Source organism: Sus scrofa, chromosome 16 (genome assembly GCF_054392235.1).
Source record: "Sus scrofa isolate SSC_HxYL_T2T_F1_AM1 chromosome 16, Sscrofa_HxYL_maternal_Yorkshire_Landrace_v2.0, whole genome shotgun sequence".
Classification (NCBI taxonomy): Eukaryota; Metazoa; Chordata; class Mammalia; order Artiodactyla; family Suidae; genus Sus; species Sus scrofa.
Genome location: NC_139398.1, coordinates 66346152 through 66369690, shown reverse-complemented (window position 1 = coordinate 66369690; position 23539 = coordinate 66346152). Strand labels below are relative to the sequence as shown.

Sequence of the window (23539 nt, the reverse complement as noted above, 5' to 3'; positions counted from 1 at the left end):
AGGTACTCTTTTGACATAGACCATCATCTAGGACAATTGTTCACATCTGTATACATATATACCCCCTCCCATTGCTTCCTGAAGCATAGTTCCTCTCAATCTCTCTTATTTTCACCCTTTTGATGAAACACAAGCTCAAGTCGTTGTGTTTTTTTTTTAATTTTTGCCTTTGCTTTAGTAAAGATAATAGTGTAAATCTAATGACAAATGGCAGTTGAGCCGTGGCCTTTGTATTGGGGTAGAAGAGGGAGTTCTGGGGACTGTGGCAAACTAGAGAGCACGCTCTGGCTGAGGAACAGCTACTGAAGTTACTGCCAGCTGATCTCTGCCTCATGGAAATGCAGACCTGAATTGCCAGATCTGCACATTTATTTTGAAGAAAACCTAGAAGTTTAGGTGAAATCCCTTAGATTGTTAATTGATGGCAATTTTTAAAGAAATTAAACCCTGTGAGAATAAACTGTGGTTGTTAAACAAATGGATCATCCTCCAGATTTGGCCTTTGGACCACCGGGGCTGGATCTCTGTTGGATATGGTTGCCTCTAGGTGAGGAGTCGGTCAGTGCCAATCAGACAAGAACAAGGAACAGGGTCGATGTCGTTGTACACACTGTACGAGTTTTGGCAGCTTCGCCTAGAGCTTCTGGACAGAATAGACAGCTAAAGAGTAAGTTCATGAGAATGGGCTGCTGTAGGTACCCAGGAGGGCTGTCTAACCCAGAAGAGAAGTTAGGAGGTGACAGCTGGTGACCAAGGATGTCTTTCCAGAGCAGCTTAGCCTGGTGAGGAAGGGAGGGGTGGCAGAGGAGGAAGAATAAGAGCACACAGAGATGTGTGAACTTGTAGAAGTTTAAGGAGACTTCAAACAGTACCTTGTGGCAAGATACCACCTCTATCATATGGTGTCATGTGGTACAGAGTGACTGTGGGTGTGTGTGGGGCAGTGCAGAGGAGGCGGAAATGCAACTGTGGAGGAGAACTAGCATCTGAGCAGGAGGGGTCTCTGTGATGTTCGTAGGAGTTAGCTAGGGTCCGAAAGGGTGTGGAGGATGCACTGAGAGATGTTGACTAGGGCTTTGCCGTCTTGGTCTTACAGTTTAGGCGGATACCTCTGGCAGCCCTGTGGAGTGGTAATTAGAAGTGCGGCTTGAGGGTATTAACATTTAATGGAATAGAGTGAACTCTATTATTAATCAGGAAAGGCTTTTTTCTTTTCTTTTTTTTTTTTTTTTTTTTGGTCTGTGCCTGCAAGATGTGGATGTTCCCAGGCCAGGATCAAACATGCACCATAGTAGTGACCCAGGCCGCTTCAGTGACAACACTGGATCCTTCTTTTCTTTGAAATTTTATTGGAGTATAGTTGACTTATAGTGTTGTATTAGTTTCAGGTGTACAGCAAAGTGAATCCATTCCTTTTTCCCACATAGGTTATTACGAACTATTGAGTGGATTCCCCTGAGCTGTATAGTAGGTTCTTGTTAATCATCTATTTTATACAGTACAAAAGAACTTATTTATAAGACAAAAACAAACTCACAAATTTCAAAAGCAATCTTATGGTTACCATGGAGGAAACCGTGGGGGTGGGGTGGGGAGGGAAGAGGTGGGAGGATAGGAATAACATATACACAGTACGGTGTAAAATGCCAGATCCTTAACCCACTGTGCCACAAGAGAGCTCCAAGCAGGAAAACTGTTGATCCTCCCTTATCTCTGACTCCTAGTCCCACATTCACTTTTAGAGACTTTACTGTTAAGGCAGCTTTATTCGGATGCCTCCTTGTCTTAAGATTGTCTTTGTTGTTTGCTGGTGGTGTTGCTTTCTTTAGTATAGCTACTTTGAGCACTTCTGTCCTTCTTACCTAGAGACTTTCTGGTCTTGATAGGGACCTAGACTTTCCTCCACTAAGTAAAAGTGAGGGAAGTACAAGTTTTAGCTTCAGACTATTTAAACTGTTTAGAATATGCTCATAGAAGCTATTTGCCATGGCTGTTTTAAGTAACACAGGAAGATAAAATGTTGAATTATACTGTAGAGGCTGCAGTTCCCAAAGGCCTCCACGTGGCGGACACCAGTGGAGGGTGGGCGAGGAGACCCTTGACATTGACCTACTGACATTCTAGTGCTACCTCCAGGCAGACATCTCGCTGCCCTGGGTCCAGATGCCTTCGGACTTAGAGTCAGGGAGATACCTAGGGATGGGGGCTCATCCTCTTCAACTTCAAGGGACAAGTTGGCAGGCACCATAGTGACCCCAGTGGTGCCCATTGAAGGCTTCCCAAGGCAGGAATAGTAGGGCACAAGACAGTGACCTTTTTGGCAACTTGTATTTCAATACTTAATCATCATTACAGCTATAGTAGTGGATTATAAAAAAATTTCAGACCTTAATCTGTAATTCTTTTTTTTAAAGTATAGTTGATTTATGGTATTGTGCCAATTTCTGCTTTACAGCAAAGTGACATAGTCATACATGTATTTATATTCTTTTCTCATGTTATCTTCCATCATGTTATCCCAAGAGATTGCATATAGTTCCCTGTGCTGTACACTAGGACCTCATTGCTTCTCCATTCTAAATGTAATAGTTTGCATCTACTAACTGTGATTTTGAGAAATATGGGCAATAAAAACTTGTCCTTCTGGGAGTTCCCATTGTGGCTCAGCGGTAATGAACCTGACTAGGATCCATGAGGATGTGGGTTCAATCCTTGGCCTTGTGCTCAATAGGTGAAGTATCCAGTGTTGCTCTGAGCTGTAGTGTAGGTCACAGACACAGCTCAGATCTGGCATTGCTGGGGCTGTGGTGTAGGCTGGCAGCTGTAGTTCCCAATTTGACCCTTAGCCTGAGAACTTCCATATGCTGCAGGTGCCGCCCTAAATAAAGCAAAGAAAAGGAAATCTTCCCCTTCTGCTGTGCCTTATGGAGAGAGATTTCTGTGATTTCTTTAAACATGGGTCGAGATGGAGTTCTTTGATCTGCACTTGAGGCTTAACATGGCTCTTTAATGGGGATTCCTTGATTTTACAAAGGTAGTGAAATCTCCCAAGTTACCAAAACCTTGCTTTGTCTACCTTTTCTAGCTTATTTTGGGAGTTGGAGGAGGCCACAATTGCTTGGGCAGAGTATCCTGGAAGTAAAGTGATGAAGAGATTGGAAGGATGCAAGACTAGAGGCAGAGAGCTGATGTCCAAGTTTCAAATGAGGAGGATTTTTACAAGGTAGTGGTGCGGAGGAGGCGGTATATCCAAGAGCTGCTTCTGAGATGATCATTTTCAGTCAAAAGGAGGGTCAAGTGGAGGGTGATAGAACCACTCATACAGTCAGAATGGTTGACAGCTATAAAAAGGAGTCTCACCCCTTTAGACTCTGTTTACATATTAGTGAAAATGGGGATCATAATGAAACCCACTCAAAGGGCTACATTGAGGATTAAATGAGATGATGCATGTAAAGTGTTAAATCAGGGATTAGCCTGCAATAAGTGCTCCATAAATGTTTGAAACTTTTTTCTTCAAGAAACTGAGGCTTAGAAAGGTTAAGTTGCTTGCTTTGAACTACATGCTAGGTAAGTGATGGAGCTGGGATTCTAGCATATCAGTTACAACCAGAGAGTCTGGTACTGTCTCCTGTTTCATAGGATAGAAACAATCAGAAGAGGAACAGGTCTGGGGTGTGGCTATGGTGATGAGCTTGGTTTTGGAAATGGAGACATTAATGTAAGGTGGTTGGGGGGAGGTCCGGAGGCAGTTGGATACATGGGTCTGGACCTCAGGAGGGGTCTTGACCAGAGAAGTCCTTGATCCACAATCACGAAATCCGTCATCAGTGCTGCACTGCCTAATCGCCAGATAGCTGACAGATGGTCTTTGATAAGATTGTGTGACCAAGGTAACCGAAAATTCTTTAACTGGTTTTAGTCAGAGTTTTATATTTGACCATCAATCTCTCTTGCCAAAATGTTTCCATGATGCCATAGAATCATTATCATAAGTGCCTATATTTCAGAAATATAGATGCCACATTCTAATCAGTATGAAGCTTAAAGATTTGTATTTTAGAAACCATTCCATTAAGAAGTTAATTAACCTTCACTCAAATAACTTTTTAAACTTTATCTTCTTCAACTACAGTTTTTCAACTCCGTATACTGATAATGTGTTACTTTAACATTATTTAAAAATCAAAACAAAAACAGATTCCTTTGTCTCAAGCTGAATGAGGGGAGGGATCTTCACTATTCCTCAAGCCTCAGCCTCATATACCTTCTCGCGTTACTACCTGCCTTTGGTTCCCTACTAAATACTTTATCAGACTGTGGTTATGAACTTGTCTGCATGTATATCAGAAGCTGAGGGTGAAAAAACAAGCATCTTTTAGACCACATCCCCATGCTTTCATGAAGATGATAAAATTGTGTATAGCAAGGGCTGACAAACTGTGGTTCGTTGGCCAAATTTGACCTACCTCCTGTTTTTGTATGGGCTATGAGCTAAGAATAGTTTTTACATTTTTAAAACATTAAGAAGAAATCTAAGAAGGATAATATTTCATAACAGGTAAAAAATTATATGAAATACAAATTTCATTGTCCATAAATGAATAAAGTTTTATTGGACTACAGACAGCCATGCTCATTCATTTACATATCACCTATAGTGGCTTTCAGGCTACGGTGGCAGAGTTGAGTACTTACAACGAAGATTGTCTGTGGTGTTCTCATTGCTTCGCAGCGCTGTTCAGCAACCTACAAATCTCAGGGAAGTGCTTATAATGCCAGTGTTTCAGGTGCCATGCATAGCACTGTACAGCAACACTTTTTAATTTAATTTTAATTACCAGTACAATAGCCATCATGTCAAAATAAATAAAAGGAGGGAATAATGAAGTCCAAATGTCATGCTTTTAAGGCACAGTGGAGTGTGGACTATTTTGTTATAGAATTAGACAGGAAAGCATTATGTTTGTTATATAGTGATACTACAACTGTCCTAAGATAATATGTATAAGAGAGTAAACACGCCCTCATCAAAAAATTCCCAACTACAAGAAAGGAATGGCCAGAAAAAAATAGAAATTTTAAAGCAGAATATCTCATAATAGTATAATTCCTCCATTAAAAATAAAAAATGAAAATGAAACTGCAACCAAAGTGTCCAGGTAGCTCATCTATTTACCACACAAGGAAAGACATTTATCGATGGTGACTTGATTAAATTATTTTGAGTGTGTCAGCAGATGAAACGTGTTCAGAGAAAACAAAGTTTAAACTATTAGCCTATTTGTGACGGTCATTGCTTGAAGAGTTGAGGACATCAGGAGCAACATCAATAATCAGTTTAAAACCATGGCAGATGATTTCTAGTGGTTTTCCTCGGCTCGTGACAAGTTGACTGGTGTTACCAATACAGCTCAGTTTTTGTTTATTTGGCAACTCAGTGTTGAGTTTGAAGTGAGTGAAGAATTAGCTCCTGTGAATAGCCCATGTGAGAAAACTATGTTCAAAAATGTTTTCAGAGAAAATGAGGAAACAGGAGTTCCTGTTGTTGCGCAGCAGCAACGAATCTGACCAGTAACCATGAGGTTTCGGGGTTCAATCCCTGGCCTTGCTCAGTGGGTGAGGGATCCAACGTTGCCGTCAGCTGTGGTGTAGGCTGGCAGCTGTAGCTCCGATTCAACTCCTAGCCTGGGAACCTCCATGTGCTGCAAGTGCGGCCCTAAAAAGACAAAAAGAGAAGAAAAGAAAAGAAAATTAGGAAACACAAAATCAATGCAACCTGGAGTGGAATCCATTAAATGTTGAAAATAAAAATACGTGTGGAGCAGAGGCAGGTTTTTTTGAACAAATTTATAAGGCTTGTGAAAAGGTAAATTGTTTAAAGCCCATGCTAATTGGTTGTAATATTTATCAGAAGGCATTAGTGGAAAATATTTGAATCTATTTTGTGTTATTGAACGCATCTGTAGAAGGTAGTCATTATCTCTTTTGAACTTAGCCATTGTCTGTTTTGTCAAGAATAAAATATTTTGTCAAAAATAAAAGTGTTCTGACTTGCTCTATCAACTACATAGCAGTTTGATGGCTTAGTAGTAATAAGTTATCTGTGACTTTCTGAGCTCAGGATCAAAATTGAAATTTCTCTTAAGAAGAACAGCTCTCAACCATTATTGCTAAATATTGGATGACTTTGGAAATTAGATTTTGCTGCATTCTTCATAATGTTACTTAATGGATTCAATCAAAATTACAAAGCAAAACAATAGTTATGTGCAGAACACCATGATCAAGTAATTTTGATGACAATTAATGTTGAAATCACAAGGAATGTCAAACAGCTTAAAAAAACTTTCTGTGCAATCAAAAGTTAAAACAAAATAGTGAAATCTCCGTTCTTATAAAAATTTCAATGAACCTATTTTCCAGGTTCAAACTACAATTCCAACAGTGTTTTCAGACCTCAGTGCAAGTGTAAAAGTAATTTTTAAGTTTCAAATCCATTTAACTGTGCAGTTGAGGGGCTTCCATTCAGCAATTCCACTTCCAGCAATATAATAAGTGGTGTGCTAAAAGACAGTCACCAAGAGAATATTTCATAGAATTTTACAAATGCCTTCTGAACAATGAAAATGCTTACTAAAATCTTATGTTCCTGGATTGATATCAATATTTGCCAGCACTTTCCTTGGAGAATTTCAGCCAACTCTGAGAGCGAGTCGACTCTAAAATTTAAGGAGCACACGATCTGCAGAAGACTGTCCTCACCTCTGACACCAATTGCAAGTTTGGGGGAGTTTCCAAAAGTACCTTTAGGGTCAGTGATTCACTAGAGGGACTCACAGAACTCACTGAAATTGTTATGCTCAGTTACCATTTGTTACTGGGAAAGGATGAAGTGTTAATTCAGCCAAGGGAAGAGGCGCATAGAGCAGAGTCCAGAGAAGTACCAAACATGTTGTCCTCCCCACCTGGAGTCAGGATGCTTTGCTTTCCTGGCATCAATGTATGATAATATGTGTAGAGTACTGCCGACCAGGAAAGCTTACGCAGGCGTTGGTGTCGAGAGTTTTACTGGGACTCTGTCATGTAGGCAAGATTTTACCTTCATGGTTTCCCCGATGGTTGATCTCAGCCTTCTGGATAACTGATACCATAGCGCCCAGAGTCCCCAGCTATATCACATTGTTAGTCTCTCTGGGATGGTTAGCCTCCACCCCAAATCATATTTTTATTTTTTAAATGTTTTAATTTTTTCGCTTTTTTGGTGCTATACCTGCAGCATATGGAAGTTCCTAAGCTAGAGGCCCAATCAGAACTACAGGTGCCGGCCTACACCAAAGCCACAGCAACGCAGGATCTGAACCACATCTGCGATCTACACCATAGCTCATGGCAACACTGGATCTTTATTTTTAAATTTAATTTAATTATTTTTTTTTCTGCTGTACAGCATGGGGACCAAGTTACACTTACATGTATACATTTTTTTTCCTCCCTTTGTTCTGTTGCGATATAAGTATCTAGACATAGTTCAGTGCTACACAGCAGGATCTCATTGTAAATCCATTCCAAGAACAATAGTTTGCATCCGATAACCCCACGCTCCCGATCCCTCCCACTCCCTCCCTCTCCCCTTGGGCAGCCACAAGTGTATTTTCCAAGCCCATGATTTTCTTTTCTGGCAACACCGTATCTTTAACCCACTGAGCAAAGCCAGGGATTGAATCCACATCCTCCTGGATACTAGTCGGGTTCATTACCACTGAGCCACAACAGGAACTCTGTAAATCATATTTTTAGACTGTTAGGTGTGACATAAATTCCCCAGGCAAACCATGACTTTCTAAGAGATCTCTTTCTGGTAGCTGAGGACAAATACCAGACCACTTCTGGGGCAAGATTAATTCTTTGCTATATACCACCTATGGTAAAAGACATTTTCAGAGATGAAATGTAAAATTTCACTACAGATCAGCATTAAAAGATGAGTATTTGCAATCAGTTTTTGGGCCACACCCACAGCATGCAGAAATTCGTGGGCTGGGGATTGAACTCATGCCACAGCAGTGACAATGTTGTGTCCTTAACCTGCTGCCGCCAGGGAACTCCTGCAAGAGAAAACTAACTTTGAACTCTAATGGAGTAGACTATGACCTCTCCCCCAAATTTATTTTTTTCATTTCTAGCACTGTATCACAGAAGAATAGACCCAGTTATTAATATCAAATTTTGCATTTTATCAATAAAAATTGTGGAAACTTGTTTTCTCTCTTGTTATATAAGTATTTACATAGTATCCTTGATTTTGCCTCTTGGTCTGCAAAGACTGGAAAATCTACCGTCTGATCTTTTACAGAAAAAGTTTACCAACCTCTGATGTTTAGTCTGGTTTGTAAGACTGCTCCAATGGTTAGTTTTATGAATCAACTTGGTGAGACAATAGACCCTAATTAATCAACCGAACACCAATCTCGGTGTTGCTCTGGAGGTGTTTTGTGGATGTAATTAACATCTACAACAGGATGATTTGAAGTGAAGATTCTCCTCAGCAATCTGCGTAGGCAGGATCCAATCAGTTGACAGGCCTCAACTGTGCTTTCCTTGAAAAAGAAGAAATTCTGCCTGTGGACAGCAGCTTCAGCTCCTGCCTGAGAGTTTCCAGCCTATATTTCCTAAAGGCCTGCACCATGTATTTCAGACCTAACCTAGCCAGCTCCACTTTCTCATAAGCCAATTCCTTACAATTTAATCAATCGATCAATAATCAATCCACATACATATCCTGCCATTGTGGTCCTCTGGTGGAATCCTGACTGATTTAACTGCTCTCTATTAAAAAATACTACCCAATTTGTGCTGCTAGAAAACTGAAAAGGGAATAACTTTAGATAAAATGAAATTAATAGTTTGCCATAGCTGCCTGTCAGCTGCAATATTGCCTAATCTATCTTATTAACTCTCTAGTGTCAGGCAGGAAGGGGTAGTGAGGCTTATGAATAAAGAAAATTCAGGAAGACTTTAATTCTGTCTTATCGCTGTGGATCAAAGAGATATTTTTGCTTCTTGATAGAATCTATTCCCAGAACATTTTCTGAGAAATGTCTCCCTTAGCCTAACTCTAGGACTCGTTTCCCAAGGCCCATGATGGCTGGCTGTTAGAGCATCCTGGACTTCTTGTCACTGTTGGTAAATTCTCTGCTTGAATATTTTCAGAGGAGAGTTTCCTGAGCTTTTATCACATTTTCAAATGGGTCTGTGGCACCAAAAGGATAAAACCCACAAGTGACCTCCCCTCCTGGTGGGTATTTAACTCAAATATTAACTATATGCATTATCTCCTCTAATCCTCACAGTAACTGTGTGTGTCACCTGCTGCATGCATTGTCTTCTCAGAGTCTTGCAATAACAAATGAAGTAGGTACCATTATCCCATTTTACAGATGGAAAAATGGAAGCTTAGAAAGATGAAATAATGTCTAGTTGCTTAGCTGTTAAACATCAGAATGTGAGTTTGAACCCATATCTGACACCAAAGCTCCTGCTAGGTGGGGGGAGCTTGATGTAATCACTAGACTCAGTTACCAGGGGACATCCTGCACTTGTGATGATGGCCTGGGTGGCCCCAGATACCTGCTTGGTTTCTGCCAGCTTACCTGGGGAGGAGACAAGTTGGGAGTGGCCCCTAAGCTGTGTGGGGGCCTTTCAGCAGCTAGGCTAGTCTTCTGCAGTGCCTCTGCCCAGAAGGAGGAGGGAGGAAGAGGAGGAGGAGCAGGGTGCCCCAGGGAGGAGAGGGCGGGCCCTGAGAGGGAGTTTGAAAAGAGGAAGGAAGTGGGGCCCGGCAGAGCGCCTAGCCACCCCCTGGCTGCTTCCCCACAGGACGACTCGAGGTGCCTGCAGGCCCCCCGCCCAGCCATGGGCCCCTGGCGCAAAACTGACAAGGAGAGGCATGGCGTGGGTAAGTGTGGGCATGGGGTCCTCAGCAGGGTGAAGGGCAGGTGGCAGGAGAACTGCACGGGAAGATGCTGCGGAGCCAGCGGCGCGGACATGGGCTCACAGCACTGACTCAAAGTTTGAGAGTGCAGAGGCTCCTTTGGCCTGCTGTGGGGCCAGCTGGGCAGGAAAAGGGTGGCAGGGAAGAGGCAGGTGGGCATGCTGCCCAGGAGGCTACACCTGTCTGCTCCCTCCCCTGCCCACCGCAGGGCTTCCCTCTCTCTCTCCAGGGACTTATGCGTTTCCTAGATGGGGACGAGCAAAGCACTTAGCAACCTGGCTCTGGGTGTCAGGCTCATAGCATTCCAGGGAACCCCTCACCCCCTCTGGAGACTGGGACTCTTAGAGGGAGCGTGATTCTCTCTCCCGGCTGGGCCTTGCCTGGCCCCTCATTGCCTCCCTCCACCCCTGTCCAAAGTGACACCCATCTGCCTGCTTCCCCTGCCTGTTCCTCCTGGGTCAGATGACCCCTGATTTGGCAGGGCGTCCAGAGGGCTCTTCAGGCTGGGGGCATAGGGCTGGAGGGCGGGATCCTTCACTCAGCGCCAGAGAGCTTCTGGGGAGGAAGGCTCCAGCCCGTTTATATGGGGACATCCAAGAAGTCAGCCTCAGCAGCTTCAGCCATCTAAGCTCCCAGAGGCCTCTGCCTCAAGCTCAGGGGCGGAAGTGGTGGCTGGGGGAAGGGAGGCTTCAGGTACTGGGACGCTTTCTACTAAGTGGCACCCGTGGTGCAATCCCCATAGATTCACTGTGGTTTTCAAATAAGTGTGAATTTAAAAACCACCCTGTGGCTTGCTACACAGGCAGATATCAGGCACCACCCCCAGAGGTGAGGGTTGAGCCGGTCTGATGTTGGGGGACCCAAGGGCCAAGTGTGATTAGGTGCAGAGAATCCCAAGGGTGCTGCTGGAGAATCCTTGCCCTGGAGGGCTCGACATTTGCTCAGTCACTTACTAGGCTCCAAGAGCTGTGGAGATGCATGCTCCCCATCCAGAGAACAAATGATAATCCATGCCCTCAAGGGGGCTTAGTTTCTCCATCTATGAAGCGGGAAGTTTGAACCAGACTCAGTAACTTTCGAACTTCAAAGCTTCACTAACTGTGACCCTTCCATCTGAGGGTATCAGATTGAAACCCTTCTCAGGGAAGCTGGGGATGGATAAATGGAGCAGGCCACTGTAGGTGGAGGGGCCAGTGTGGTCTAGGACGTGAAAGTGAGACATGAAGGGAAGATCCAGGAAAGAAGAGCGGGCGCTCCTTTGGCCTTGAGCGGGGGTGCATGGGAGGGGTGATTATGCTCGGAGTTAGTTGAAGGCATATTTGTGAAGGACAGACTAAAAAGTTGAGGCTTTTTCCGTGTAGGCAATGAGGAGCCATAGCGGGCTTCTGAGCAGAGGAGGGACATGCGATCTGTACTGAAGCCAGTGTTGGGGGTGCCAGAGTGGCAGGTGAGGGATGGTATTTAGGGCAGTTAATGGGGGAGATTGAGTGTGGTGGAGGGCCCCACCCTCCATCCTTAGGGCTGCAGGCTTTCCTGCTGTGCAGACCCCGTGCCGTGGTGTGCAGATCATGGGCTCTGGTGCCTGCTCTTGGATTCCAGCTTCCAACGTAGGCAGCCCTGTGACCTAAACAAGTTACCTGCTTTCTCCAGGCCTCAGTTTCCTAATCTGTATGGAGGGTAATAACAGCACCTGCTTCCTAGGTGCGGGTGGGAAGATTGAATGTGTTAATTCACAAGAAGTACCTAGCAGGGCAATTGTACAAATCCTCACTGTAATCAATTATGATGTTTAGACTTTGTGCTATGCATGGGGGCCCAGTTCAGAACATGACATTACAGGATGGGGAGGCTTACAAAATGAAGTATGTTCTCACCATCCCTAGCTGTGGAAATCCCACCTGTGTGCTCAGAGAGTAAGAACTCTGTGAGGCCCCAGGCTCAGAGGCTTCTTCTGATGGCACGTCTGACAGTTTTCATGCCTACTGATGAAAATTCTGTTTTGTGGAGGCCAGATCAGAAGGTCTGTGACCCTTTAGAGAGCTGGGAGCCTTTCATAGTTGCCTGCTCATCAAAGGATCTCTTTTTCTCTGCTGATGAATGTCCTTTGAAGACTCTGGGTAGATGGAAGGGAAAAGCTTATGTTAGGACAACAGGGGACTGGATTCACCCAGCGGAAAATACAGTGGCCTGAGCATAAGGAGTCTGGGTTCTAGTTCTGCCGTCATCACTATTTGCAGACAGATCTGTGCTTTATTTTCCTCATCATAAGTCTAGATATTAATTCTTTTCTATTTCAAGGTGTTATTTTATGAAGGGCACTTGAGATGACAAGCCCAGGGCCTTGGAGGAAGGCAAAGTGCTACGTAGAGGATTAGGGGTTCTTGGAAGATCCCTGGAGTCCCAGCAGGCCAGACCTGAGCTTCGCTTTCCCATTTGGTTTCCTCATCAGTTAGTGGAGTCTGTTTGTCTGGGGGCCTGATTTTTCAGGGGACAGCTTCATCAGCATAACTGCTTGTGCTCTCTCTTACTGCCTTGTGGGCAAGCCAGGGCGACCCTCATGTAGATCCCTGGCCAGGTTCTTTTTACATCCTTGTTAGAGACTTAGAATGTGATCCATTAGAGGTCCAGAGAGGACCTTTGGGTAGAAGCAGGTGGGAGTTTCCACAGACAAGACAGTGCAGCTCGGATGTAAGAAAATGCACAGTGTCTGTGCCTCAAGGGAGACGTGAAAAGTTAGATGCTTGGCCTCCACCTGTTTCCTTATCTGTAAAATAGGGGGAATAATGATAACACGGATCTCATGAGATTGTTCGAAGAATTAAATGGGGATTGAATGTGTGAAAAGCACTTAGTAATGAGATGGGGTCAATGACAGCCACTGAGGTCAAGGGGGTTACCTAATAGTTGTGGAGCCAAGGGCGGCAGAAGGTATGCCACCCCAATACCAGGTCGGTACAGTCATGCCTCACAAGAGCAAGTGCAGCATTTTCTGTTTTTCAAGACTCATTCCTATGCCATATCTTTGTCTGGCTTCAGACAGAGACCTATGTGAGGCAGTGTATTATTCTTCTCATTTTATAGAAGAAGAGTTCCAGGGTTCACATAACTTGGAAAAACTTGGGCCGTGCCTTAAATTCAGTTGACTCCAGGCTCTTTGCACAACACTAGGAGGGAGTCTGGGAGGAGGACCGTCATAGACAAAGGCACAAGGTTGGAATGCGTGTGGCATTTGGGTCAAATAATATGTAGTCTGCTTTGGTTTTATTGGATGTTTATAGTAAAAAAAAAAAGGTAGATTAGAACCAGATTGTGACGGGTTTTGAGTGCCAAACGTATAAGTTTGGACTTCATTCTGTGAGCAGTGGAGTTTTTGAGCAGGTATGTCACCTGTAGGAGGATAATTTAGTTACTTAGGAGAGTAGAACATAAGTGGACATGGAGTCGGACGGCCGTGGTGACAGTTTACCTGTCCACTGACTGCCTGATTAGTTAGTCCTGCAGGAGCCCACTTAGAATTAACATTTCCTTTTGGCCTTTACTGTCTGAATCCCCTCAGAGAAGGAGATGGAAAATAATGTTATCAGTTAGGAATAAGTATGACTCTAGGTGACAGAAAACCTCCAAAATAGGAGTTCCCGTTATGGCTCAGTGGTTAGTGAATCCGACTAGGAACCATGAGGTTGCGGGTTCGATCCCTGGCCTTGCTCAGTGGGTTAACGATCTGGCGTTGCCGTGAGCTGTGGTGTAGGTTGCAGACGCGGCTCGGATCCCGAGTTGCTGTGGCTCTGGCGTAGGCCGGCGGCTGCAGCTCTGATTCAACCCCTAGCCTGGGAACCTCCATGTGCCGCGGGAGCGGCCCAAGAAATGGCAAAAAGACAAACAAAACAAAACAAAACAAAACAAACAAAAACAAACAAACAAAAAACCTCCAAAATAGGAGATAATTTCTCTCACATGTAAAGCCCAGAAATTATTCCTGAAGACGTGGTAGGTGGCCCATCCTGTCTCCTGCACTGCTTCCTGGGCACAGGGCTTCTGTCTTTTGGATCAAACTGCTTTAGCTTTTACTGTCAGGTCCTCCTCTCAGCCAGCAAGAAGGATGAGGGAATAGGAAGGGCATGACCCTGCTCAATAAGGACACTTGCTGGAAGGCCCACTTGGTACTTCCCTTTGTATCCTATTGGCTAAAACCTAATCACATGACTGAACCTAGCTGCTCAGGAACTTGGAAATGCAGTCCGCATTGTAAGCAGCCATGCCTCCAGCTAAAAGTCCAGTGTGCCATTCCTAAGGAAGGAGGGGGATGAGGGTATTGGGGATGATTAATTCTTTTGCTCAGGCAGCCGTAATTTACCCTGGGGTGACTCAAACAACAGAAATTATTTTCCCATAGTTCTAGAGGCTGGAATCCAAGTCCAAGGTGCTAGCAGGTTGATTTCTCCTGAGGCCACCTCCACCTGCAGGCACCTGCCATCCCACTACTTTGTGTTCACCTAGTTGTCTCTCTGTGCATGCTCACCCCCTGCCATCCACCCCTTCTGTCTCTTCCTCTTCTTAGAAGGACACCAGTCATGTTGGATTAGGGCCCCACCCTAACAGCTTCATTTCAAGTTAATCACACATTTAAAGATCTGATCCAAATATGGGACTTCAACGTATGAATTTGGAGTAATGGAGAGACAACAATTGAGTCTGCAACTGTTGATGGGTGGTCTGTGATATGCTATTTAGGGACTGGAAAAAGAGGCTTTAAGGCAGGGGTTCTTGGAGGGTGAGGGCAGAAAAAAAAGGTTTGTTTACCCTGAAGCTGAGCCTGCCAGGCAGATTTGTGAGGGGCCTTTAGTTATGCTCAGAAACCTCTTCTCTATGAGAGTCATCTCTTCTTATGGTTGTGTACCTGTGTGTGCTATTGGAGAGTAGTGCTTGGTTCCTTCTGCGGGCTGTCAGGGACAGTTTGTTCCATGTCTCCTCCCCTAGCTTTGAGGGATTTACTGGCAATCTGTAGTGTTCCCTGGCTTGGCAAAGCATCACCACCATCTCTGCCTCCGTCTCCAACTCAACAAGGTGTTCTTCCTACGTATGTGTCCCTCTCCAAGTTTTCCCTTTTATTAGGATGCCAGTCATATTGGATTAGGGCCCACCCTAATGACCTTATTTTATCTTTATTACCTCTGAAAATACTGTCTCAAAATAAAGCTGCAAGCTGAGGTACTAGGGGTTAGGACTCTAACATTTTTGTTTGGTGAGGAGGAGCACAATTCAAACCATAATGGGCTCTGCAAAAGTCAAGGAGGGTCTCTTCTACATTTTGACTGGGGAACATGGATGACTTCAAGACCTCTCCTTGGTCCAGGGATACATATGCTGCTGTTGCAGCCCAGGACCTTGGCAGAGCTGGCCAAGGGAAGTCAGACGGCAATCCAGGAAACATGAGTGGTGGGTCTCCCGAAGGGCTTGGACTGAGGAGCCCTGGAAACCTCTGTCTCTCTTCTCACAGATTTCCAGCTGCACTAAACCCATCAGCAGTGTTCTCCTTTCTCTCCTCAGCTTCATAACTCTGGTATTCTGAGAACACCATAAAGATGGCCCCAGCACGCCACCCGCCTCAACGTGGCTTGATTTTGCAGGTCAAGCATTCTCCAAATCTTCTCTCTGTGTTTATTTGTTCTAAGTCCAGACAGAGAAGATCGAAGTGGACTGACTCATGTTTGCAAGAAAGGCACCCAAGTCAGAAATCACTCCAGGCTAATAACGGGCCCCTCTCTGATCAGAGTATTGCCCACGCCTGGTCCAATACACTGTGGCTATGGAGTAGGGTCATGAGGCTTGCAACTCATCTAGCAGGAGTCCTGAGTCTAGAAAGAATCTTTGAGTAGGAGGCATGAGTCGAACATGCATTCCAAACACACCCAGGGCAGAATGCCACTGCAGAGGGACTGGTTATACTGGTCTTGGTGCCAAAAGTCATAGTTAAGGAGGAAGAATAGAGACCAACTACTTGTTCTCTCATTCACTCATTCTTTTTTTTTTTTTTTTTTTTTGTCTTTTTAGGGCCGTACCCATGGCATATGGAGGTTCCCGGGCTAGGGGTTGAATCAGAGATGTAGCTGCCAGCCTACACCACAGCCACAGCAATGCAAGATCCAAGCTGCATCTGTGACCTATACCATAGCTCACAGCAATGCCAGATTCTTAACCCACTGAGTGAGGCCAGGGATCGAACCTGCATCCTCATGGATACTAGTCTGGTTCGTTAACTGCTGTACCATGGCGGGAACTCCCACTCATTCGTTCTTCATCTGTTTCTTAAACATTTGTTGGGCCTTTCCTATGTGCTAGGCACTGTGCTAAACCCTGAGATGACTAGAACTGGGCCAATAGGATTCCTATCCTTGTGGAGTTGATCATCTAGTGGAGAAAACAAAAAGAGCCTTGTGGGAAAATCAGTAAGCACCCCACTACTAATTGTGATATATGCTGATGTAATAAAAGAAATTTGTTCCACGAATGGGAATATTGGAGGGGGGACTCTTGATCTGAATGGTCTCAGAAGGCCTCTGAGAGGCAGTGGGGAAAAGAATTGCAAAGGAAACTCTTGGAGGGATCTTAGTACATGAATCTTTGCTAGGCCGACTGGATCTTTGGACTGACCCCCCAGAATTAGTCTGTGCAACAAAAACACATGGACTGGAAACCTAATTCCTTCCTATCACCTATTCTTAGATGCCTGGGCCTCCTACTTTCTGATAGTTCAGCAGTTTGGGATTGTTTAAGAGTGCCTGCTGGGCTGACTGTTCGAGTCCATTTAAGGAGATTGTCCTAATCCCTAGGCTTTTGGGAACCACATCTTGCGCCCAGCCATGACACCTTTGTTTGAATGAGCCTTGACAGTGTGTGTTTGCTAAGCTCTGCTCCCTCCTGAGATCAGTAGCCTTATATTGCTGCTGTGTTTGGAGACAGGCAGTGTAGTCACCATAATAAACTGCTGATTTCTGGACTGTTGCATTTCTTGTTTGTTTGTTTGGTTGGTTTTTTAAAGCTTTCAGAACTTATTTAATACTCTGTTACACATGGGTGGCACAGTCTGTGTTCTGTAGCCAGTGTTATACAAATGGGAAATACTAATGCCTATCGCCACGCAACTCCAGGGGAATCTGGGTCAAGACACCACAAATGTTCCCAGGAACAGGCACATTCTCCTTTCTTTCCACTTTATTTAGCCAGTATGAGTCAAAAACCAGTCAGGCTGAGTTTGCCAACCTCTTAAGTCTTACTTGGTTTTAATTCTCCTTGGAGAAAGTCATCCATCCATCCCTTGCCCCTCTGATCCCACTAGGACACTGTCAATTCTACATAGATTGAAGGAAACTGGACAGGAGGGGCTGTGACTGACAATGTGAGAGCTTTCCTGACCCCTCTCCAGACCTTGCTCTGGAGCCCTCAGAATTCCCCTGGCAACACATGATCCTTTGGGTCAAAGCCTAAACTAGGATGGTGAAGGGGACCTAGGTGGGCAATGTGACCTCTGTGAGCTGAGTTGTACTGAGCAGTGGCCAAGGCATGTTATCAGGACTTTTGCTTTTACTCTAAATGGAGGGCCGTGGGACATTGTACAGTCGGGGCAGAATTATAGAATGTTCTGTCTTATTTTAAAAGGATTATTCCTTGCACCTCCAGATACATACATGCTAAGTTTCTCTTGAGGGTATGATTAGAATTCAAACTTCTGTACCATTAGAGTTTATGAATTTCAACTTTACAAGATACCGCCCCCTCAATTGTTGTACCAGTTTCCCTCCAGCCATATATAATAATTCCAATCAATACATATCTTTTTGAATACTTGATATTATCACACTTTATTTTTATGAATTAAATGTTCCCAAGTTGCATATCCTCATTCCTAGTGAGGGTGAGTATCTTGCCATAAGTTTATTGGCTATATGTATTTCTTTTTCTGTGAAATGCTTGTTCATATATTATGCAAAATTTTCTATTGACTATTAATCTTATCAATCGAATGATTAATAAAATTTATTTCTATATTAAAAAAGGATTATTCTGGAAGTTTCATGGCCAGCAGATAGAGGGGAATTAAATGTGGAAGCAGGGAGGCCAGTAAGGCAGTTACTATAATAACCCAGACAAGAGCTAATGGGGGACCGTCCAGGGAGGCAGCAGTGGAGAGGGTAAGATGCGCTTAGTTGTGTGTGCTGTAGGTGGAGCAAATGGGATTTTCCTCATGGATTGGACGTGGGTACAAGAGAAAGAGAGTAATCAGGGGGTGATACCACCCACGGTTTTTGGTCTGAGAAGCTAGAAGATGGAATTACATACAGGTCTTCCTTAATCCCCGAAATTGTCATTGACTTTTTTCATAAATAATAACATTGCTTCACCTTTTTCTCAGCACAGTACATTTATAAAGCGCTTGTGATAATCATGTGTAGCCCTCACAGTCACCCTGAGAGGTAGGTACTTTTATCTTCATTTCAAATGAGGAAACTAAAGAGCTGAGGGCTTTAAGCTCCCTGTGAAGTGCAGCCTCTTTCCAGCAGCTTTCTTACACCTCATCCTTGGAAGAAATTTCTTCTGTTTTATCTGAGTCCTCATTTGTCACCATGTTGTCTTTTAGCTACTTGACTGTGTGTCATCTCCCTCTCCGGATAGCTTACTGTCTGAGGGCAGAGCTCTGCTGGAGGTCAACTTTGATTCCATCTGGCCCTGAGGTACTAGCACAAACGTAGTAGGTCAGAGAGGCTAATTGTTGTTGTAACATGGCATCCCCAGGGAGCTCAATGGAAGCTATAAACCCTCTTCCTACAAAAACATGTGCATGTGCAGTTTTACATTATAATTTCATTCAGGACCATTCATGGAAGCCAGTTAAGGACCCCCACAAAATGTAGTCAGTAACTAGACACAGTAAACACAGCCAAAGCATTCTGCCCAAGATGTGAATTCTTAGATCTGGGGCTGCCAGGATTAAGTAAACTATTTTTGTGATCTATTCAGATCAATTAAGTTCAATAAATCCATGCTAGGTTATGGTCCTGAGCTCGTATTGGGGCCCAGAGCTGAATAAAGCACCGTCTCTTCTCCCAGGAAGCTTATGGTCCAGTAGTAGGCTCTCCTTTTTTCTTGAGGGCAGCAAAGAAAACCATTATTAATACTCATGTCCCAATTTCCCAGCTTGGGGGTGGGGGCACCCCTTGCTTCAGGGCACTGTGGCTCCTGCCATCACCCCCATCATATTTCATTGTAGCCTTGTGTAGAATTATCCGGCTCCTCTGTGGAGTGTAAACGTCATGACAGCAATGCTGTGTTTCTTGTTCCTCTCCAACACAGAGTGCCTCTCCAGCAGGCGCTCAGTTTGTAGGTGTTGATTGGATGGGTGGAAGGATAGGTGAGGGCATGGGTGGGTTGACAGATAAGTGGGTGGGTGGATGAGTAGATGAATGAATGAGTGGACAGAAGGTGGGGAGGGCGAGGGGACAGAGGTTGGAGGCTTGACACTTTCCGGTAGCCTCATAAGGTACAGATGGACTGAGCTACCCCACCTTGCCTTCATTTCCTCACTGCCGCCTTCTCCCCTGTCAGTAGGCTAAGTCCTGTGAAAGCAGCACAGTAACACTTGGGGTGTCCTTGAACTCTTTTACAAATACCTGGACCCCTGTAGTTGTCTACCACACCAAGCTCACCCTAGGACTCCATTCCCATGGCCCTGCTGTCCCTCAATGGGACTGTGCACCTGTCAAGCTGATTGTCCCTCCCTTCTCGCTGCCCACCCCCTTCTGCAGGCTCTGGCCCCAGTTCATCCCCTTGCCCTCCCTCTGCTCGCCCTCTCCCTCTAGTCTCACTTCATTCGTGGGGCCTCTCTCAATCTCTCTCCTCTGAGAGCCCACAGTTGCCCTGGCCCACAGCTTAACCCCTTTTTCAAAAACACAGCTGCTGCTTCCTTGTGTGTTCATTTTATCTCTTGAAGTCAATTTTGTCAAAACTTGAGAACAGGAACCATCCCTCCCACCCCAATCTTCTAAGCTGCAGGATCCAGCAGAGCTCCAGATACTCCCTGCGTTTTTCTTCACAAAGCCTCGCTTCCCGCTCTAGTACATGAGTGTGTGAATGTGGAAGAGCATGAGAGTGTGTGTGTGTGTGTGTGTGTGCACGCCCTTGTAGGAGTACTAGGGAGGAGAGGATGAGTTGCAGCATGATGATTTAGAGCAGGACTCATCAACCTTGATGCCGTTGACATTTGGGGCCAGATACTTCTTGTCATGGGCTGTCCTGTTCACCCAGGATGCTTACCAATGTCCCTGACCTCTGCCAGCTGGATGCTAGATGCTCCACTCCCCACCCCCACTCCCAGATTGTGACAACCACAACAGTGTCTAGACATTGACAAATCCTCCCTTGGGGATGAATCTGTCCCCAGTGGAGAATCACTTTTTTAGAGAATTTGCAGAAATCTCAACTTTCTTCCTGTCAGCTGGGCTAGGCAACATCTGGCCCAGAGACTTCAGGTAAACTGCTTGTATATTTCAATGAGTGTGTTTCCCTTGAATCCAAAGTGAACCTGCAAGCTGGTTCTATTTCTCCCTGGAGTGGAGACCCTCCGAGTTCAACTCAGGGGCTAGAGAAGTGAGTTTTAGGCAATTACACTCCTTTGCTACAGTATTGTTGGTGGTCCTCTAATATGGCTTCTTGTTCCAACTCTGTTAACACTTGGTGTTTGCTGAAGCTTTTGTTTTCAAACACATCAGCAAGTATCAGGGCCCCAGATGAGGTATGAATCCATCCTGAAGGGTCACAGGGTACTTGATGGCTGCAGTCAAAATTGGCAGCCAAGCTGGGTCAGCATCTCATCAAGTAATCTGATGCAAGAACAAACTTAGACAGGAGGAAAGACATACCCGCCCTTCGCATTCATGTTCCTTCAGTTCAACAAGTATTTACTAAAGTTCGGTAAATATTGACTGAACTTCAGCTGTGAGCTGGATGCTGTTCTCAGCACTGGGAATTCACTGGCCAACAAGGCAGACTCAGTATCCACCCTCACTGAGGCTGAAGGAGACAGGAAATGAACAAGTCCAGTATATACATATATATATGTGTATACATACACACATACATATATGTGCACACACATGATAAGTTGTGGCATCAGCAATGGGCTGGTCAGGGAAGTAAGGACTTTGGACTCTGTTCTGGGTTTGACTCCACTTTTGACCACTTTCTAGCTGTGTGACTGTGGGCAATTTCCTTAGTTTCTCCTTGTGTTTCTCATGTTATGTGGAGGGTAGTATCTTGGAGGTTACTGTGAAGGTTAAAGTTGCTGGTTCAAGTAAAATGTGAGGAGTTTCATTTATCACTGTAACCCCAATACTGAGAACAGTATCTGGCACACAGTAGGTGCCCAAATGAACATCTATCAAAAAGTAACATGTGCTTGGTACATAGCATGTGCTCAATAAATGTTAAGCATTGTGAGCGGTCAAGCAGTGAGTGAAGTGGTTAGAATCCAGACTTGTGGGGAAATTCTATCTTAATAGTTAGAGATAATAGGATAAGCTATTTACCCACCCTGTGCCTCAGTTTCCTCTTCTGTAAGTCCAAGCGAAATATTGTGCTTAGCTCCTAACATTACACAAAGCACAGAGACTCCCACCCTATTTGTTTCTGTGAGCTGCATGCTGTAACGACAGAATATTTACTTGTTCCTTATTTCTCTAGATTTGGGCTCCTGATGAGCATTTAAGTACATTTAAGTAAAATTAGTGGCTAATCTGTGGATTCGATTTCCAGGGTTGTTGAAGTCCCACCAGTCCCAAAGTAGCTACTCCCACAGGCTTGACAGTCTGGGAGTTCCAATATGAGGGTCCTCATTGGATTCAGTGACCTCAGCCCCCCTGGTTCCTGAAACACCCTTTGATTATCGGCCAAATTTTGGTCTGGTTAGGCTTCTTGGTAACTAGTTGCTGCCTTTGCTCCTGAGTGTAGTATTTTGATACAGGCAGAGGTCAGCTCTTTCATGGGGATGTGTCAACACTCTCCAGGGCTCAGAGACTTTATATGAAAGAGGAAGCTTGCATGGGCGTCTGTGGGAATCCTTTCACTACATGTTTATCTTTCCTGGATGGGCATGGCCAGGGCGGAGCAGGCTATGATTTCCTCAATTTCTGCTTATGATTTATTCCTGTATCTTCCTTATGTTTTTCTGCCCTTTCTATCTCTCACTCAAAAGTTGAGAGTGGTTAGGACTGCAGGGAGTGGGGAAGAAGATGATGACCTGCTCTGACACTGGTCAGAAACAACTCAAGTGAGGTTCATAGATAAGCAATCAAACTTCAGCAAAGAGTGGCATTCTGGTTCAAAGTTTCCTGTTAGTCATTTAGAAAACTTAACAGAATTGGGTATTGGTATGCAAAGCCACTTCCTTTGTCAGTAATGTCTGCTTTTCCCCAAACGGAGCCTTAGAGCAGAAGTCCTCATGCAAAGGCAGAAATACATTTATAAATTAAATGGAAACATCAGTTACTTTCATTTTCATATTATGTGAGTCTTTGGAATGAATACAGACCTTCACATTGAATATCAAGTTTCAAGATCTATCTAAGGTATTTGTTTTATTTTATTTTATTGGAGTATAGTTTTCTTAACAATATTGTGTTAGTTTCAGGTGTACAGCAAAGTCAGTCAGCTAAACAAATACCTATATCCATTCTTTTTCGGATTCTTTTCCCATGTAGACTATCGCAGAGTATTGAGTAGGTTTCCCAGTGCTCTCGAGCAGGTCCTTGTTACTTACAGATTTATATATGGGAGTGTGTATTTGCCCATCCCCACCTTCCAGTTTATCCCTCCCCTCAACTTTCCCCTTTGAAAACCATAAGTTTGGTTTCAAAATCTTTAAGTCTGTTTCTGTTTTGTGAATAAGCTCTTTTGTATCATTTTTTCAAATCAGATTCCATGTATTAGTGATTTCATGTATTTGTCTTTGACTTACTTCACTTACTGTGATGATCTCTAGGTCAATCCATGTTGCTGCAAATGGCATTATTTCATTCTTTTTTTTTATGGCTGAGGAATATTCCATTGTGTATATGTACTGCATCTTCTTTATCCAGTCCTCTGCTGATGGACATTTAGGTTGCTTCTGTGTCTTGGCTATTGTAAATAATGCTGCAGTGAACATTGAGGTGCATGTATCTTTTCAGATTATGTTTTCTCTGAATATATGCCCAAGAGTGGGATTGTTGGATCATATGGTAGTTCTATATTTAGTTTTTTTAAGGAACCTCTGTACTATTCCAGATTCCTTTTTAAGCCAATCAGTTGGTACATTCTCGCTTGAGAGAGCTAGGCAGAGGTGAGGAAAAGATTCTTAAGGAAAGATGGATAGGATACTGTCAGGGAACAGAACAGAGTCATGCTCTGCTCTTCAAATATCTGATAGACCTAATTTGCTAGTGCCCCAGAGGCAAACACATAATATGGATGGTTTTCTTCTGATGGAAACCTCAGTTGCCTCTGTTGCCCTACTAGGCT

The 23539-nt window shown here is 44.2% G+C and overlaps 1 protein-coding gene across 7 annotated transcripts in view; it reads left to right on the top strand.

Annotated features, from left to right (window-relative positions):
- DOCK2 (dedicator of cytokinesis 2) overlaps positions 1 to 23539 on the top strand; it is a 425062-nt gene that overhangs the window by 9899 nt on the left and 391624 nt on the right. For 3 of the 7 annotated variants that reach the window (XM_085001778.1, XM_085001781.1, XM_085001780.1), the window contains one exon: positions 3086 to 3223. The exons of 2 other annotated variants lie outside the window; for them this stretch is intronic. Coding sequence is in view for 2 of the 5 variants with exons in the window: in XM_021076634.2 (XP_020932293.1) it covers positions 9913 to 9955 (43 nt within the window). In the remaining 3 variants the exon portion in view is untranslated. Of the gene's footprint in view, positions 1 to 3085; positions 3224 to 9840; positions 9956 to 23539 lie in introns of those variants that run through there. 2 more of the 7 variants (XM_021076634.2, XM_021076633.2) reach the window with 1 other exon arrangement.